This window comes from Protopterus annectens, chromosome 4.part1, assembly GCF_019279795.1.
Source record: "Protopterus annectens isolate FY-2018-M chromosome 4.part1, PAN1.0, whole genome shotgun sequence".
In the NCBI taxonomy this organism is placed as follows: Eukaryota; Metazoa; Chordata; order Ceratodontiformes; family Protopteridae; genus Protopterus; species Protopterus annectens.
Genome location: NC_056734.1, coordinates 192,200,870 through 192,222,462, shown reverse-complemented (window position 1 = coordinate 192,222,462; position 21,593 = coordinate 192,200,870). Strand labels below are relative to the sequence as shown.

The following is a 21,593-nucleotide window of genomic DNA, read 5'->3' as shown; positions in this document are numbered from 1 at the left end:
TGGCTGTGCTTGACAGAGGCTCAGTTACTTCATCAATGGTGCAGACAAAGCCAACACACTGTAGCTATGCTTCTAATTGCCCTTGGGCAGATAGCCTACTACCTATCTGTGAACCTCTAAAGTGCAGGCCATCACAGCTATAATATGTGACTAAACAAAGCTTTCAGATCACAATATACAGTGAAAAATAACCATGTAGTCAGAAAACAGTTAAGTACAGCAAGAACATGCAGAACACTGATACTTAATCACTCCAAAAGCCTATCTTGGAAGCTAGAAGACTTGTATAAGTTTAAGGCTTTCTATTGCTTACCAGTAGGTTACCTACAGGAAAGATGAGAAACAAGCACAGATGGGAAACATGCATGCAACAATACCATACCAGCTTATGTGTCAGCCTTAGGCTTTGGAATACTGACCAAGGCTATTGGCGCCCCCATGATGCCTTTTTTAAGAAAGTCTCAAAGGTGAATCCCACCTCCATAAACAGCACAATAGCAGAATCAATGAGGGTTATGCTACTCAACACCAGGGGATGTGATCACAACATGCATGCACTCACAGCACTCCTCAGTATGGACAATGTCAACATCTGTGCAGTAACTGAGACCTGTTTTAAGGCTCCTGAGAGCACACCAGCACTACCAGACTACAACCCATACCACACATTTCGGCCACAGCACATGGACTGACACAGACATGGAGGGGGTGTATCTATATTCATCAGGGATACCTACACCTCCAGGTTAGTGGGGCAGCATGATACCTCTGAGATCATCCATGTGCAGCTATCATCAGCCACAACTGCAATGCAAACTGTGGCCTGCTACAGATCACCCTCCATGACCCAGGACCACCACTACACCTACCTGGAGACAGTGGAAAACATGACAGTCCTACCACACATCCTGGTATTGGTCAATGTCAACTACCCTACCATTAACTGGGAAACTTACTTAAGTACTCACTTTCAGGCCCAGCGCTTCCTGGAATTTATCACCTCATATGCCTTGTATCAGATTGTAAACTCCCTAATGAGGAGTGGAAACATAATAGAAGTGGTAATCAGCAACATGGGTGACAGGTGCACCACAGCAGAGGTAAACCACTTACTGGTCAGATCTGACCATGAACTATTCACTGTTAACACACCCAAACATCTCCCCCACCCATGGAAACCACAGTGTATATATTTCCTACATCTAAATTCACACTACTAGAGACAGAGGTAGAGGGTTTTGCATCCCTCACGCTAAGGGAAAACACTGCTCAAGATACACACAAACCAACTGATGAAAGGAAACCCAACAATCCGAACAAAAATCTTCCAGGCAAAGGAGTAAACGAACCACAAGCAAGTATTTATTAAGCGCTTTTCGTCATTCACGATGGAATAACTTCTTCAGATAAAACACAGTAACAAGTCAATGTTATTTATACAAAGTATCTTGCTCAATCAATCAATCAACCTAATTGGTAAATTAGTAAATTAATTGAATTAGTTGATTATATAGAATAACACTACTAAGGTAGTATATGCTTTTCGTATAATCCTACAGCTCAACTACGGCAGTGAAACTAAATCATATAAAATATATCCACATAAAATGCTTACTGTGTAGACATATAAATGTAGATAAAAACATTTAAAATACATTTGTTTGTATACGTTAAAAAATTTTTTTTCATTTCATTATAAAATATTACATAAAAAAATTTTACATGAAAAAATAATAACATAAAGACCTAAAAAACTCTATTTAGAAACAGGTGACACCAAAAAGTAATGTACATAAACCCAAGTCAAAAAAGGTCAGATTTTCTTTCTCTATCTATTCAGGCACCTAAGTTTTAGGAGGCATGTAATATTACAATGCTCATTGAGCCCTGGTTCAAAAAGGCATTGGTCCTAATTTGCCACGAAAGTTCACAATCTTCTAGTAGTAAATTAAAGGGTCCTCTTCTATTATCTAATTGTACTTGGTCTAACCCTATAAATTTGAACTGATGGTTTGGGAAGAATACGATATGTTTTGCCAAAGCGTTTTCAGTTTTCGATTTAGAAATTGCTTTAACATGTTCATAAATTCTATCTCAAAGACGTCTTTCTGTCTTCCCGATATAGAAACATGTACAGTTTGAACATAGTGCAGCGTACACCACATATTTAGAGTTACAATTCAGTCTATGATTAAGTTTATATATTTTATTATTAATTGAATGCTTACTGCCTGTTTTTATATGCTTGCAAATATTGCAACTTCCACAACCAAAAGTTCCTTTTTCTTTACCTTTGTCACTTGTTAGTCTAATTTCTAATAATGATTTAAGATTTTTCCCTTTTCTAAAAGTTATTTTAGGTATATCACAATATATAGTTGCACACTTTTTATCTTGCAATATTATAGGCCAATTTTTATGCAAGATCTTTCTTATAATATGGCTTTCAAGATTGAATGTCATAATATACCTACTGCAAGAGTTGTTTCTAAGTGTTTGTTGACTCTGGGTACTTATACTGTCCCTGTTAAAGTTACGCCCATCGGTATCAAGTGACATAGTGTCTATACTAGTATCTGAATAACTGTTGAGTTCGGTTGATACCGGCTCTTTAAAACTGAGTATACACCTTCTCTCTCTCAAGATAGGCAAGATGACCCCATTTTCTCTCTTCCTATTGACTTCATCAAATATATTGTTTAGAAACCTCTTGGGGTATCCTCTATGCATAAACATATCTTCTAATAATTTGCATTCACTGATGAAGTCACTATCTCGAGTGACCATACGGGCTGCTCTAATTGCCTGGCCTTTTACTATAGCCTTTTTCTGTGATTGTGGGTGTAAACTTGTGTAATGCAGATATGAATTACAAAACGTACTCTTCCTATGTATTTTAGCAAAAAATTGTTTACTTTCCAAGTCTTTAGCTAAAGTAATATCTAAATAATTAATACTAAAGTCCTGAAAGTCAAAAGTGAATTTAAGGAAGTTAGTAGTATTATTCAAATAGTCAATCAGTTTCATTGCTGTGTCTTTGTTACCATGAAACAAAATAAATATATCATCCAAAAAATGTGTGTAGTATTTTATATTGGATGTATATTCTTCTTTGTTCAATAAAAAGTGTCCCTCCCAGTAAGCCATGACTATATTCGCAAAGCTAGCCCCTAATGGAGAACCCATCGCTACTCCACATTTTTGCAAGTATAATTCATTGTTAAACAAGAAATAATTATTAGTTAAAATTATGTCCAATAATGATGTAACTAAATATACCTCATTACTGGGGGCTCCTTTTTTGACTAGAAAGATATTGACCCATTCAAGACCTTCATCATGTGGGATTGAGGTATATAAATCCACCACGTCGATTGTAAGGAAGTTATAATCATCAGTATATTCAAGTTCATTGATTTTACTAAGAAAGGCCCATGAGTTCTTACAAACTTGTAATTCTGTTGTCAAATATTTTTTTAAAATGTTATCCACAAGTTTTGCACTTGCATACGTGATGGAGTTCCGCCCATCAATGAGTGGTCTGAATGGTGGATCTAATACATTTTTGTGTACTTTTGGTGTTGCAAATAAAACAGGTATTTTGGGCCACTCTATTTTTATATAGTTGTACATATCAATATCAATATAGCCTTCAATGAAAAGGTCACTGAAATAACTTTTAATATGGCTGTATGCTATGTTGACTTCGTTAACAGAGACTTTTAAATATGTTTCATTATCTAACAAGGCAAAAACCCTGTCGATATAGTCATATTGATCAAAAAAAGTAAGCCCCCCACCTTTATCAGGCTTTATAGCTCTCACATTTAATGATTTAAACAACTTTAGAGAAGCGTTTTCATCAGGGGTAATATTACATAAACTAATATTTTTATAAAACAAGTTGTTGTCAGAATTAGCTAAAGTCCTTAAATCCAGTTCCATTATAGTTTCGAACAGTTGTAAAACAGGATGCAGCGGAGGATTATAGTCACTAGGAATATTATAAAAGGAGGTAGGATGTTCTGAATTACCTAGAAGTAAGTTCAAATTGAGCTTCCTTACAAACAATTTCAGGTCTTTGATGTTCTTGACCAAATCCATATGTCGGTTAGGTATGAAAGTATTCCCTTTTGAGAGTAATTCAACAAGGAAAGGGTCTACTTCAAGACAGGAATAATTGTAAATATGAAAGTCTCCAGCTTTATTTGTAATGATCCCTGGTAATTCTATTCTATTTACTACCTCCTCGGTCTGTTGAAAAAACGCTTGTTGTTTTTTTGATTCTGCTGGTTGTAGTTGTTGGTATTATTTTTAGGAATAGCCCCTTGCCAGGCATAGTCCATGCTGTCAGTGGAATTGCCGTAATTACGGTTATCATCGGGTCTCTCCCTGTTTCCCCTTAATCGGTTAACCCATGTATTTCTGTTAGAATCTTGATGAACTACACAGTCCTGGTTAATATAGTGCCATTCGTTAGTTAGAGTAGCCTCTTCATTGTCAGTCTCAACTAAAGACTCATTGTCGGTAGTTGAAATAAGATGGCTAGTCTGTGACAATGGTGGTTTAGGGTAGGCAGTTCCATTTTCATATGCTACTCGGTCCCTGGTCATTTTTTTTGCTTTTATTTAACCTAAGTCTCTCTAATAGTTGATCAATCGTGGCAAAGGATCTGTCATACTCGTATTTATAACGAGAAAAATCTGAATGACCAAGTACTTCCATATTAAGTTCCGTAACTTTCTTAGAAAGGTCGGTGACTTGGATGCTGTAATGCTTAACCATCAGTTGCAATAAAGCAATTCCTTGCATATCAAAGAATGCTAAAAGTTCATTATGAAATAAGGAATTTGCTACTAAACCTGTAGGATAAACATGGTAACGTAGTCCTTTAGGGACAAGTTTCTCTTTGATGCATTCATTGAAATAATTGATCTCAAGTTGCAGTTTCTTAATTTTAACCATTTTAGCATCTAGGAGTTTCAGTTTGTTAGTCAAAGATAGCGAACTAACCTGTGTCTCATTAGCGTCTTCGGCCGAAGATCCCATAATGTTCAAACGATTAATTTTCAGTTTGCTAGTATCCAAAATCCAATTCTCGAACTTGGGGACTCCAATAAGCCCTCCGACGCCTTCACGGTCAAATGTTGTAGAGGTTCCGCCACCAGGGCGGTTACGGTCCAGTAGAGAATTAGGGCTATTTCTCTTATCATTAATAGCCTGATTGTCACAATTAGAGCCTTCGCTTATCATAGAGGTTACAGGAGAACGTTGACCCAGTGTAATACCAGAGGTAGGAATATTACTGCCTTCCAACTGAGCTGTAACAGTGATATTATACGAATCAAACCTGGCAGCTAGCGTATCTACACGTTGTGAAAGAGCAATGATGAGGGCAGTGAGATTCACGTCGTTATTTGAATTTTGAGAATGGTCCAGTAACAACGGACTACTGTTAATATTCGTAGTCTCAGTACTATTAGGATTCTCCAGTGCCATGGAGGTACACAAATAGCCACGATAAACACAAACCAACTGATGAAAGTAAACCCAACAATCCGAACAAAAATCTTCCAGGCAAAGGAGTAAACGAACCACAAGCAAGTATTTATTAAGCGCTTTTCGTCATTCACGATGGAATAACTTCTTCAGATAAAACACAGTAACAAGTCAATGTTATTTATACAAAGTATCTTCCTCAATCAATCAATCAACCTAATTGGTAAATTAGTAAATTAATTGAATTAGTTGATTATATAGAATAACACTACTAAGGTAGTATATGCTTTTCGTATAATCCTACAGCTCAACTACGGCAGTGAAACTAAATCATATAAAATATATCCACATAAAATGCTTACTGTGTAGACATATAAATGTAGATAAATACATTTAAAATACATTTGTTTGTTTACGTTAAAAAAATTTTTTTTCATTTCATTATAAAATATTACATAAAAAAATTTTACATGAAAAAATAATAACATAAAGACCTAAAAAACTCTATTTAGAAACAGGTGACACCAAAAAGTAATGTACATAAACCCAAGTCAAAAAAGGTCAGATTTTCTTTCTCTATCTATTCAGGCTCCTAAGTTTTAGGAGGCATGTAATATTACAATCTTTGATATGCAAGGAATTGCTTTATTACAACTGATGGTTAAGCATTACAGCATCCAAGTCACCGACCTTTCTAAGGAAGTTACGGAATTTAATATGGAAGTACTTGGTCATTCAGATTTTTCTCATTATAAATACGAGTATGACAGATCCTTTGCCATGATTGATCAACTATTAGAGAGACTTAGGTTAAATAAAAGCAAAAAAATGACCAGGGACCGAGTAGCATATGAAAATGGAACTGCCTACCCTAAACCACCATTGTCACAGACTAGCCATCTTATTTCAACTACCGACAATGAGTCTTTAGTTGAGACTGACAATGAAGAGGCTACTCTAACTAACGAATGGCCCTATATTAACCAGGACTGTGTAGTTCATCAAGATTCTAACAGAAATACATGGGCTGACCGATTAAGGGGAAACAGGGAGAGACCCGATGATAGCCATAATTACGGCAATTCCACTGACAGCATGGACTATGCCCGGCAAGGGGCTATTCCTAAAAATAATACCAACAACTACAACCAGCAGAATCAAAAAAACAACAAGCGTTTTTTCAACAGACCGAGGAGGTAGTAAATAGAATAGAATTACCAGGGATCATTACAAATAAAGCTGGAGACTTTCATATTTACAATTATTCCTGTCTTGAAGTAGACCCTTTCCTTGTTGAATTACTCTCAAAAGGGAATACTTTCATACCTAACCGACATATGGATTTGGTCCAGAACATCAAAGACCTGAAATTGTTTGTAAGGAAGCTCAATTTGAACTTACTTCTAGGTAATTCAGAACATCCTACCTCCTTTTATAATATTCCTAGTGACTATAATCCTCCGCTGCATCCTGTTTTACAACTGTTCAAAACTATAATGGAACTGGATTTAAGGACTTTAGCTAATTCTGACAACAACTTGTTTTATAAAAATATTAGTTTATGTAATATTACCCCTGATGAAAACGCTTCTCTAAAGTTGTTTAAATCATTGAATGTGAGAGCTGTAAAACCTGATAAAGGTGGGGGGCTTACTTTTTTTGATCAATATGACTATATTGACAGGGTTTTTGCCTTGTTAGATAATGAAACATATTTAAAAGTCTCTGTTAACGAAGTCAACATAGCATACAGCCGTATTAAAAGTTATTTCAGTGACCTTTTCATTGAAGGCTATATTGATATTGATATGTACAACTATATAAAAATAGAGTGGCCCAAAATACCTGTTTTATTTGCAACACCAAAAGTACACAAAAATTTATTAGATCCACCATTCAGACCACTCATTGATGGGCGGAACTCCATCACGTATGCAAGTGCAAAACCTGTGGATAACATTTTAAAAAAATATTTGACAACAGGATTACAAGTTTGTAAGGACTCATGGGCCTTTCTTAGTAAAATCAATGAACTTGAATATACTGATGATTATAACTTCCTTACAATCGACGTGGTGGATTTATATACCTCAATCCCACATGATGAAGGTCTTGAATGGGTCAATATCTTTCTAGTCAAAAAAGGAGCCCCCAGTAATGAGGTATATTTAGTTACATCATTATTGGACATAATTTTAACTAATAATTATTTCTTGTTTAACAATGAATTATACTTGCAAAAATGCAGAGTAGCGATGAGTTCTCCATTAGGGGCTAGCTTTGCGAATATTGTCATGGCTTACTGGGAGGGACACTTTTTATTGAACAAAGAAGAATATACATCCAATATAAAATACTACACACGTTTTTTGGATGATATATTTATTTTGTTTCATGGTAACAAAGACACAGCAATCAAACTGATTGACTATTTGAATAATACTACTAACTTCCTTAAATTCACTTTTGACTTTCAGGACTTTAGTATTAATTATTTAGATATTACTTTAGCTAAAGACTTGGAAAGTAAACAATTTTTTGTTAAAATACATAGGAAGAGTACATTTTGTAATTCATATCTGCATTACACGAGTTTACTCCCACAATCACAGAAAAAGGCTATAGTAAAAGGCCAGGCAATTAGAGCAGCCCATATGGTCACTCGAGATAGTGACTTCATCAGTGAATGCAAATTATTAGAAGATATGTTTATGCATAGAGGATACCCCAAGAGGTTTCTAAACAATATATTTGATGAAGTCAATAGGAAGAGAGAAAATGGGGTCATCTTGCCTATCTTGAGAGAGAGAACGTGTATACTCGGTTTTAAAGAGCCGGTATCAACCGAACTCAACAGTTATTCAGATACTAGTATAGACACTATGTCACTTGATACCGACGGGCGTAACTTTAACAGTGACAGTATAAGTACCCAGAGTCAACAAACACTTAGAAACAACTCTTGCAGTAGGTATATTATGACATTCAATCTCGAAAGCCATATTATAAGAAAGATCTTGTATAAAAATTGGCCTATAATATTGCAAGATAAAAAGTGTGCAACTATATTTTGTGATATACCTAAAATAACTTTAAGAAAAGGGAAAAATCTTAAATCATTATTAGAAATTAGACCAACAAGTGACAAAGGTAAAGAAAAAGGAACTTTTGGTTGTGGAAGTTGCAATATTTGCAAGCATATAAAAACAGGCAGTAAGCATTCAATTAATAATAAAATATATAAACTTAAACATAGACTGAATTGTAACTCTAAATATGTGGTGTACGCTGCACTATGTTCAAACTGTACATGTTTTTATATCAGGAAGACGGAAAGACGTCTTCGAGATAGAATTTATGAACATGTTAATGCAATTTCTAAATCGAAAACTGAAAACGCTTTGGCAAAACATATCGTATTCTTCCCAAACCATCAGTTCAAATTTATAGGGTTAGACCAAGTACAATTAGATAATAGAAGAGGACCCTTTAATTTACTACTAGAAGATTGTGAACCTTCGTGGCAAATTAGGACCAATGCCTTTTTGAACCAGGGCTCAATGAGCATTGTAATATTACATGCCTCCTAAAACTTAGGAGCCTGAATAGATAGATAAAGAAAATCTGACCTTTTTTGACTTGGGTTTATGTACATTACTTTTTGGTGTCACCTGTTTCTAAATAGAGTTTTTTAGGTCTTTATGTTATTATTTTTTCATGTAAAATTTTTTTATGTAATATTTTATAATGAAATGAAAAAAAAATTTTTTAACGTAAGCAAACAAATGTATTTTAAATGTTTTTATCTACATTTATATGTCTACACAGTAAGCATTTTATGTGGATATATTTTATATGATTTAGTTTCACTGCCGTAGTTGAGCTGTAGGATTATACGAAAAGCATATACTACCTTAGTAGTGTTATTCTATATAATCAACTAATTCAATTAATTTACTAATTTACCAATTAGGTTGATTGATTGATTGAGGAAGATACTTTGTATAAATAACATTGACTTGTTACTGTGTTTTATCTGAAGAAGTTATTCCATCGTGAATGACGAAAAGCGCTTAATAAATACTTGCTTGTGGTTCATTTACTCCTTTGCCTGGAAGATTACTGCTCAAGATACAGACAGATTTACAAATGCACTCTATAAGCACCTACAAGGATGTATGGATCATGCCATCACTGGTAAACCAAGACTCACTCCTCCTAGACAAGGACACCAGTCTGGTGGACCCCTGCAATAAACAGGCTATACAACAGAAGTAGGACAGTGTTCCAGAAAAACAGCAAATCCCAAGAAGGGCAGACATCTGTGACCAGTATTAGTAAGAGATTTGGGTCCCTCATGAAATCATTCAAGGCTAACATCAACAGAAAAATAGGCAAGGATTCGAAAGATAACCACAAAGCCTTCTTTGGCTATGTCAAGGATCTAAGTGGTAACACACAGATTTGCACTGTACAGGTGAAATATAGCACAAAATATACTGACCTTACTGATATTGCCAACATCCTCTCAGATACATTAATTGCAAACTTCACCCCCCTAAAGAGCCCACAACAATACCCGAAAAGTACAGTATCCCAGACATCAGAGACACACAGGTGGAAATGGCCCTCTCAGACAGCAAAACACAGCATAAATGGAGGCAGATGGTGTCCCAGACTGCATTTTGCAAACACTACAGGACAACCTGACCCCCCACCTAATTAAGCTTTTCAACCTCAGGCTCTCCAAAGGCTACATGTCCATACAATGGCGAATGGCAATGGTTATTCCACTCCACCAAGGTGGAAACACAACTGACCATGGTAACTGCCACCCCATAAGCCTGGCTAGCCTGATCTGCAATGCAATGGAGTGCATTCTCATGGCACTCATTAACAAAGACTTTGGTAACCTCCAAACATGTGAGCCAACCCAGGTCAGCTTGGTTGAGTGCAGTTCATGCCTACTGAACCTGTTTGACGTCTTACAGACAGTCACCAAGATGTTAGATGAGGGGAGAGGTGATTCACACATACTACCTGGACCTCACCAAGGCTTTTGCCACCATTCCCCACTCAGGTATTATTGATAAACTCACCAGCCTGTACATACACCCATACATCACAGGATGGGTTGCCAATGGGCTTACACACAGAACCCGCATGGTACGACTAGCGGTCTCCAGGTCCAACTCTTAACCAGTCACGACTGGTGTCCCACAGGACTCAGTCCTGGGACCCCTATTGTTTGGCATATACTTCTCAGAGGTACAGGCAAACACAGGTGGACTACGACAGACCATGTTTGGCAATGACTGCGAACTGGGAGCCATAACTGACAGTCCAGCTGACACACACATCCTTCAAGGGGCCTCACAGAGACTGACACATGGTGTCAAAGTCATGGCCTCCAGCTAAGTGCCACAAACTGCATGATCATTCCATTGTGGAATATTAAGCTCTCACATATTAACACAAAAGTGGCAGCCACTTTAATACAGATGAGGTAATAGAGTATCTGGGGACTAAGGTAGATAGTGATCTCTCCCGTGACAATCATATATTCAAAGTAGTTAGGACATCCTTCTATGTAGGCCATCTGATTACTAAAGGGTTCCCATCTAGACATACTGAGGTATAGTGCCCTTTTACTCATCACTTATCAGTCCCATCATAGAGTATAAAAACCCATTTGGGATGTACCTCAGAAGACACTTCCAACAGCTGGAAGGTCCATGAATGTACCTCGCCAAGAGGATTACTGGCCTCAAACATATGTCCTATGCAGCCAGACTGAACAAACCCCTGCTTTACTCAGTGGCATCTCATTTACTCAGAGATGATCTCTGCTGGCCAACAAAGCCATGTCGAACTCAGGCTTAATGGATATGCTCCACCTATGGGAATCCATGTCACAGTGAGCCACACACTGTAGTGAGCTGAACCTTGCCACAACAATAACTGGAAGATGCTGGAGGAACAGATTCCTGTCAAAGAAACTCCCCATACTTTGGAACAACATCCCTAATTACATTATATAGAGCCCTCACTAACACTCTTCAAGAGAAACCTTGAAGAGTGGATGGGGAACAGTAGATACACCCCAGGGATCCCGCCATTGACTCTGCTCCACAGAGGGACAGTTAATGAATCAATGGGATGGCAAAAGCTGACACATTTTCGCTAGGCTTATGAATGCCCTCAGGCAGTTAGCCAAGTACCTACCTATGAACCTATGAACCCATACATACAGTATCAGCACATGCTGATAGCTTAATTTACTGTTCAGGTGTTGACTTACCTTGTGTCATTAGCAGTTGTGTGTGCAATAGTTGAGGGCTGGCTATGTTGGATGCACACAGTAGACTACCTATACATGACAATTTACAGGTAGTCTTGTGTGTGTGCCATCCATTTTTACTGTGTGTGTAGGTGGAGAAAGGTGTCAGTCCCTAGGTGCCTACACTGTCAGTGTGTGCACTATATGTTCCCTCCTTGACAAGGCATGAGCATACTGGGCATGCCTCTGTCTGCCTACTGGGGCTGGCTCAGTGTGTTCATGGTCTGAGTACCTCTGTGCCTGTGGGGCCCTTGGCAATGGTGGTGGGCTGTGAGGGCCTTCACCATTCTGTCCCTGCTGCAGCTGTTTCCACAGGATCATACTGTGTAGCATGGCACATACTATGAAGATGTGGGCACAAATGCCTGGAGAGTATTGCAAGGCTCCACCAGATATGTCCAAGCAATGGAACTGTGATTTAAGCATCCCAAACACATGCTATGTGATGATTCTGGTTTGTGTGTGTGCCTCATTATGGCGTTCCTGCATAGGTGTGTGTGCATTTCTGATGGGAGTCATCATCTACGGTTCCAGTGCATGGCCAGCATCCCCCACCAGGTGGCCATATGGGATGTCCCCCCTGGCAAATACCTGATACAGCTGTGAGGCATGCCAGATGTGGGAGTCGTGATAGCTTCCAAGGCTGCCAGCACACACATCCATGATAATGCCCTGGGAATTGCACATGACCTGGCAGTTGATGGAGCGGTATCCCTTGCGGTTTATGTAGTGCCTACCCTGCTCACCGGGTGGTGACTTGATGTGTATGTGCGTGCAGTCTGTTGCACCCAGTACCTCTGGGTATTCTGCCACACAGTGGAAGAAATGCATATTGCTGGCCAACTCCTCCTGCGTTCGAGGGAAGTATATGTGATCATTGGCATGTGGTATGGCATCCAAGAACTGGTGAAGTACCCTGGATGCTGATGCCTGCGAGATCCCCATGATATCCCCAGTTGGCCTTTAAAAGGTACCTATAGCTAGTATTCTCAGGCTTACACATACCTTTGTATCCACTGGGATGGGTTCACTTCTGTTTGTTCTGGCTCTGAGGCATGGCCAGCACAGCTCCACAAGTTGCTGTAGGGTGTCCATGTCCACACTGTAATGCTCTACTATCTCCAGATCATGTAGCCCCTGGTAGGTTACCCTGGGTCTGAACACTCTTCTCCTCCTCTGGTGCCTGAGGTGGTTGTGTGCATCATCCTCCACACCAGCTTCAGTCTCCAACACATGCTGGTGGATCAAAGCTATGGCAGCCCCTAACATGTACATACTAAATGTTCCCCGTCTGTATACACCAATGGTGCAGAGTGTATGGGAATACACAAGTGTGTGTGAGGTGCTTTCACACTTTATACTATTGTGCTATGGATGCTACTGATGTCATTGGGTGTGTATGAGCAATTCCAGCTGAAGGGTATAATAATTATGGGTTTTACAGTAAGTACTGCAAGTGTGAGGCCTTTACTGTGAAGTTATGCTTGCCTGCCTTGATTAATCTATTGCCCTTTCATTCACTTTTAAACCTGGATCCCCTCCCATTATCGGGCATGCATCCACCTACTGTCTTTCTTGTTTTGTACTTTCCCTACCCAGTCATGTATTGCAAAATGTGTCTTTTAGCTGACATACTGCAAATCTCTTTTGTTCTGCTGCGACGCATTACTGTTTTCTTTGCAGTACAGCCCCTCCCCTTTCCTGTTCTGCAGGTAGCTGCTTGCAGCCTTGTTAGCTGTTGTCAATGGCCCACTGTAGGTTCCTAGCTGTTAATTAATCATTTGTACTCCAATTTCCCTGCTGCAGCATTTCCTTATTTCTTTCCTATATCCTTCCTGTTTCAGCTCCATTGTGCACCACGCAAACCCATTTACCGGGTTTAAGTGCGTTTTCATCTCCGTTCACATGCATACTCGGTTACCTTGTGTACTGTCAGCTAAGCAAAGTTATAGCCAGTTCAACACACCCCTATCCTGCAGCTTTGCTTAGCTATGGGCAAACCAGTTTAGCAATGCTCCAATGTGCTTACAGCAAAGGTGACACACCCCTCTCTTGATGTCATCTTTATCTCAAGGGCACACCTCGGTGTTATTATGGTACGCTGTGAAGTGCATCCTTACACCAGCGGGGAATCTGTGATTCACTATTACTCCTCTCATTTGCATTATATTGCATACTAATTCCTAGCTACCATACATAACACTGTCACAGCCCCTTAGCAACCCTTGCGCCATGGTGTGGTGTAGCATGTCTGCCATTGACTATTATGGAGAAATCATGATATGTGTTACATTGCAGTTTTATTCTATAATTTTCTATTTTCCTTGTGATCCCTGTGCTTCCACATCACGATAGTGCGAATATAAATATTTTTTATGCCAGTGGCTATATATTTAGCCATTGGCATATATTAACAATATAATACATGTGTTTGGTTGGCTGTCATGGCTCCAATTTTATGTTTGCAAAAATGTAAACTGTTTTTTATGGTTTACATTTCTGCATGCTTACACTATGCCTGCACCACTTCCTGGATCGCATGCCTTCATTTGCATGCTACACTGCTGCACATGGGGTAATTAGCATACAGGGCCTGGGAGCTGTGCGGGCGTAGCGTACACAGGTAGTGCACCTGGGAACAGCTCGTACCTGGATCGCTCGGTGGCCATATTTGGTGTTGGAATGCCAATGCTACGCCTACATCTGGTGCAAGCTTCATGAATCCCGGGGCATGTTTCATCTGGTGTACCTTTGCTGTGATTACTATATCCTTTACCAGTGTGATCGCTGCAGTTCTAAGGAACATGATAAGTGCAGCACGGTTTGAAATTAAACCATTTCATCAATATAGGCATTAGTAACATGTCTTAAACATTTAATTAACTGGTAGGATATTATTTTAGAATTTCTTACAGCATTACTCATTCTTTGGATGTAGTTTTAGCTACCTGTACATGAATATGCTAACTGTAGTAACTTGATATTTTTATTGTAAAATGAGTACTTACATTTGAGGAGGAGCAAAGTCTGGTCTGCTCATCTGATATCCATCCTTTATCAGCTTGTAAAATTTGCTGTCAACTGCCATGCTTGGATAAGGACCTTTACCTAAAAGAAAAGAAAAATGGTACATTTTGTTTAGTTACATTGTGACTGCCAAACCAATCACTGCTTTAATTAATGTTACAGTTATCAGAAGCAGCACAATGAATTGACTTATCTGCTGCACCACTTTCAGTGTGTGATCATTCATTACTGAGAAACACGTGCAACATAAATGTGTATCTGTATACTTGCAATTACATTAATGCTGTGACATGCCACAGTGCCACACTACATGTTAACTGGAGCAATATGCCATAGAGATACTTTGTATCCTAAGTAACATGAGAGTACAGCAGTATTACAGTACTGCAATGTACTACAATGATGTATAGCACCCCATACATTACCACAATATTGCAGTATGATGAACTGACACATCTTATCCTGAGTAGTAACACAATACTGCAGTATGATACATTAACACATTACACACTTTGTAATTCCACATTACTGCAATATGCTGCAGTGACACATTACATCCTGGGTAATGACACAATAGCATAATATATTACAATGATGGACTGCATCATGAATAGTCCTAAATGCTGTAGTCCTCCATAGCTCTGCATCCCATCATGACTAGTAGCATGATAATGCATATGTTTCAATGACACACTGCAACCTAAGTAATAATACTACGTATGCATGCTACAGTGATGTATTGCATCCTGAGTAGCAGCACAAAACTACAATATGCTGCAGTGCTACACTGTATCCAGACGAGTACTATAATTCTGAGGTATGCTACAGTCATATTGCATCTTGACTACTAATGGAATGCAACCACAAAATGCTACATTGGCAGACTACTGAGTAGTACCAAAATGGGGCAGTATACCACAGTACCAGATGACATCATGAATTGTGCCACAATTCTGATATATGCTACTGTAACACATTGTTTGCTGATTATATCAGAATACTGTAGTGTGCCTCTTTGGAACATGGAAACCAAAGTTGTGCCACAGTACTTCTGTATGCCACAGTGATGCATTGTATCTCATTCTGGCTGCAGTAAGCCACAATGATGCATTCCATCATCAGTATTATTATATTTAGCAATATGCTGCAATGCCATACTTACATACTTTGTCCTGAGTGGTATCACAATGCTAATGATATGTGGTTGCATTGATGTGCTGTAGCCAAGTTACTACCACAGAAATTATGTATGCTAATTGGTGTTATAAAATCCAGTTGCCTGCAACACTGGCACATTGAATGCTAGCAATGCCATATTGCTGTCTGAATTATTTTGTCTATTTTATTGCATTTATATTTAACTTGGCCAGAGAAATGATCACAAATGAGGAGTTTTCATCACAGCCCAGGAAAGCATTAAAGTTTGATAATCACAGGGATATATTGCATTTGGTAAAGTGTAAATAATTATACAATTATTCAGAATATACAAGAAACTATACAGTAATAGAGATAAACATACAGATATGCAGTTGCTGTAGAGTCATCAAGACAAGTGTACAGGTTTATAAAAAATGCATGAATGGGGTGGCACTGCACATGAAATCCTGAGGTACTGCAGAAATGATGGCAACTATTGTGTAATGTCAAATCCTGAATAATACAACATTAATTAAGAAAGCTGACATCGTAGACATCGTGAAAGCATACATCCTGAAAAATAAGACTGACATATGGTATCCTGAGTAGTAACACAAGAATGATGTATGCTGCAGCAGCACTGCATTCTGAATGGTGAAGGTGAGATATGGTATCTTGAGTAGCATCATAGTAATAAAGTATACTGCAGTTGCACTAGATTCCAAATAGTGCAGGTGACGTACGTTATCTTGAGCATCATCACAGTAATGAGGTATGCTGCAGTTGGTTTGCATTCCAAATGGTGCAGGTGATGTATGGTATCTCGAGTAGCATCATAGTAATGAGGTATGCTGCAGTTGCACTGCATTCTGAATGGTGCAAGTGACGTACGGTATCTTGAGTAGTATCACAGTAATGAGGTATGCTGCAGGTGCATTGCATTCCAAATGGTACAGATGACATATGGTGTCTTGAGTAGCATCACATTAATGAGATACGCTGCAGTTGTGGGGTTTATATTGAATGGCGACACTACATGTGACATATTTATGTGGTTCCCAGCGGCAGCACTGCTTAATAGCATATACTAAAAGTGAGATATTTTGTGCAAAATCTCTAGCTGCAGCTGTTTTCTTGACACTGCAAATAATAGCTTCATCTATTATGGTGTGCCAGAAAACTTAAGAATAAAATTTCACACTGTTTTACAGAGATATTCTTGTTAAGCATTGACCAGAACAGGTTAAAATGGAATAAAAATTGAAGAAATGACCAGCAGTTAATAGGATAAATACTGCACATGCTGCCCCTATGCCTGAACAATGTAATAAGTTATTACATGTTCTGTATTGCTGTCATCTCAACAAACTACTCCTTAGAAGGCTGCACTCACCCTATAATGGCTAATCATATATTTATATATGCATATATATATATATATATATATATATATATATATATTATATGTATATCTATATCTATATATATATATATATATATATATATATATATATATATATATATATATATATATATATATATATATATTTATATATATAGATATATATGGATCTAGGACAGTTGATCGAAAGACCAACTGTCCGAATCCAACCCTACCGAACACTGTTTACCAAAACTGCTTTCACCAAAAAAGCAGTTTTGGTAAACGGAAGGTAAAACACACATACACAAAAACAAAAGAAAACTCACACACCATGTTTGCCCCCCTGCAACCCCTACACCCCCCTACTTTTATATTCTCAATCCGAGATCGCACTACATTGGGGAAAAGGGAATATTCCCTTATCCCCACTGTAGTCCGATCTCACCCACTACCACTTCCGCCCGATTCCCTGTACTTTTACGAAAGTTTCGCAAAAGGACTTCTTCATTAAACAGTGCTTTCATGAAACTATGACAGCCCGTTTCACTTTCAGTGAAACAGTCTTTCGGAACACTGTCCTAGACCCATATATATATATATATATATATATATATATATATGTATATATATGTATATATATATATATATATATATATATATATATATATATATATATGTATATATGTATATATATATATATATATATATATATATATATATATGTGGTAAGAGGCTGTTGATACTTTGGTATCAATGAATTAGGCTGAAGAGTTGGAGGAAAATGGCAATCAGCCATCTGAATGTCCCTCATGTAGGTGTGTCTGTGTGTGTGTGTGTGTGTGTGTGTGTGTGTGTGTGTGTGTGTGTGTGTGTGTGTGTGTGTGTGTGTGTGTGTGTGTGTGCACGTGTGTGTGTGTGTGTGTAACAGCAATTAAAGTTATGTAATTAAAGAATACAACAACCACTAACACCAAACACAAATATGCAAAAAACACTATAAAACCCACATTACTGCACAAAGAAAACATTCCCCCAAAAAACACACAAACAGCCCCCCTGTACCCTCCATGTGATGTACAAACATCCATATCCTTCATACTTATATACACTGACTCAGCTGTATAGCAATCTTGCATAAGTCCATAAATCTACTGGCTGTAACACAATAAACAGCAGCAGGGAAACCTTTCCATATTGCTCTTGCATGAACAGATGGCTGCAACAATAACATGTTATGCTGTTTGACAAACTAAAATGTCCAACACTGCATCCTACCTCTACTCATACAAAACTAGGTGGAATACCACAAATGCAAAAGGCACAAGCAGATCACAAAATACAATCATGCAGTCTGCAAACACACTTGCGGTTCATACCTACACTTGACTTCACTTTACATATATACAACTTACCTCACTAGCATTCCTGCAGAACTGCACTCACTCTACCCACATTTACTTTGACATTTCTCACCCATTTACCCAATTTTACAGTCAGTCTTTTACACATCAATACATACCAGTCAGCCTTATGTGTTTCAAACCATTTTGATTACACCTAAATATATATATATATATATATATATATATATATATATATATATATATATATATATATATATGGGTCTACCTGAGATGGTCGACAGGCCATATGATCGACACTCATTTGGTCGACAGTTCATTTGGTTGACAAGCAGATTTGCCCTCCTCCCCAATGTTGTGAGACCCTGGGGTTGATATATATAGTTAGGGGTGTGGGGGCACAGCCTCCCCCACATTGAGAGGTGTGGGGGGCAAAGCCCCCCACATAACATGCTTGTCGACCAAATGAAATGTCGACCAAATGGATGTCGATCATATGGCCTGTCGACCATGTGTAGTAGACCCATATATATATATATATATATATATATATATATATATATATATATATATATATATATATGTGTGTGTGTGTGTGTGTGTGTGTGTGTGTGTGTGTGTGTGTGTCTGTGCGTGTGTGTGTGTGTGTGTGTGTGTGTGTGTGTGTGTGTGTGTGTGTGTGTGTGTGTGTGTGTGTGTGTGTGTATGTGTGTATAAAATTAAATGAATACATAAAGTTTCTGTATTTCTGCTCTAGACCTCCAGTATAACTAAGCTATGCTCTAATGAAGCTTCTGGATTAACAAATGCAAGCAAATGGACAGCTAGATAGAGAGTGAGAGAGAAAGAGAGACAGATGAAAAATGGGGTACTGCAGGGGTAAAGATATGGAGAAGATAATTTTTTAAGTTCTAGAAGAAACATTGTAGGGGGACTAGAAGGAAAGTATACATTTTGATGACTGCAGAAACCTAAGACACACAACTCATACAGAACAAAAGTGTAAAAAGAATAAGAGGATGGATATGATGAGAAAAATGGTCTATGGCATGCCAGGCTAAATTTAATGTAAAAATGTAAGAAGAAAGTGAATATTAGGCACAAAAATCCAAGGAAGAAAAGGCTGTGATAACAACAAATGATGAGTGGAGCTTTGTGTACTTTTTTCCCATAGTCAGACGGTAAAGGCTAAGAGTATAGACAAAAAAGTGTGAGACCTAAGATATAGGCTGATTTGATCCTGTCACACACAGGAAGTACCACCATATGTAAAAAAATAAGGGGTCTATATTATAAAATCGAAAAGACTTTACCGCAAACGCTCACATGAGCAAAAATGCCTGTAATCAAAGTTGCTATTGTGGGGGGCTGTGCCCCCCACACCCCCACTAAATATATATTCTAACTCCGAGGTTGCACTACAGTGAGGAAATGGCAAATATCCCACTCCTAACTGTAACACGCCCCCACAATCATGGTTTCGATTCCCGGCATTTTCACTCATGTGAGCGTTCGTGCTAAAGCCTTTCCGTGCATCTAATATAGACCCAAAAATAAGTTACTATTCTTCTGTATAATAGATAAAAGCTTAAAACTTAACATGTAGTCTTGTAGACACAAAGCAGATATGTACAGGATATTATATAAATGCTTAGCAAACTCTAGGTGGTTACTATGGTAAAAAAGTATTAAAAAAACACATGTAAAAGACAGAAGCATCACAGTTCAAGGAGAGCACAAAGATGTTTTTTTTTTCTTTAAAAGGATGGTGAGTAATTTGCAATGCAGACATGAGGAAGAGCTGTAGCTAGAAATTGTAAAATATTTCTAAAATCCATCTGGCAAACAGAAGGCAGTTTGATTATTTTTATTTATACATTTGGTAACTGGGTGGGTAAGGTGGTCCTCGGACCCTTTTCAGCCATGACCTGGGCAAAGTTGTGCAGAACAGTGGTTACTTTAAGTTATCATACATGAATAGTAATTCTGTTAGTAATAATTATATATTGTTTTGATATAGTGTAGTACTAATGAAGAAATAATACACAATTAAATGCTTAACTCTGAATTAAAAAGACATTAAAGTGTAAGAAGTGGTACAGCCAATGACAGAAAAATAAAATTAGAAGGCAGAGTTCATGAATTACAATAAAAAACAGGCTATTAATGTTAATAGCTTTTGAGGAGTGCGGCCAAGATGATTAACTGAGAGCAGCAACTGGTGAAAACTGTGACTGAAAACTATTCTGGACAGAAAATGTAATCAAAAATTAAAAATTTGGAGCTACTTGTTGGCTAATTTTATTCATTAATAGTAAGAGAAAAGATTTATAGCCTCAATTTTATCAAAAGTTGTAACTTTCCTATCAGAATTTTAACTGCTTGGTTAAGTGAGAAGAGACTTCAGCATGAGCGACTCAAGAAATGGTACTCAGGATTCTTGTGTTAAAAAAGACATCCAGTTATTAATATCTAGTATGCATAATGTATTACTTAAAATTGACAATCTGGATACTAAAATAGAAAGTTTCAAAGAAGACATTAGATAGAAGATGGAACATTTAGAAATACTTATGAAACAACAAAGTGCACAAATCAGCAAAACGGAAGAAGCTTTAAATGATCATGAAAGACAAATAACTGAAGGTAAGTTTCAGAATGAATTTATTTTAAAACCAAATAAATGGCTCAGAGATAAAAATGATGATTTAGCAAAAAGACTGAGATAAAATAACATTAGAATGTATGGTATATCTGAAAAATATGAGGGAAACAATATAATACATTTCTTAACAACCTGGTATATAACATTAAATCTACCTGAAACTTTATCTTTTGGAAT

The 21,593-nt window shown here is 37.7% G+C and overlaps 1 protein-coding gene across 1 annotated transcript in view; it reads right to left on the bottom strand.

The window, feature by feature from the left end:
• The window catches only part of LOC122800812 (macrophage colony-stimulating factor 1 receptor-like), an 875,741-nt gene that overhangs the window by 73,176 nt on the left and 780,972 nt on the right, over positions 1-21,593 (bottom strand). Inside the window, exon 18 of the mRNA XM_044070092.1 lies at positions 14,848-14,947. Within this exon, the coding sequence (XP_043926027.1) occupies positions 14,848-14,947 (100 nt within the window). The remainder of the gene's footprint in view (positions 1-14,847; positions 14,948-21,593) is intronic.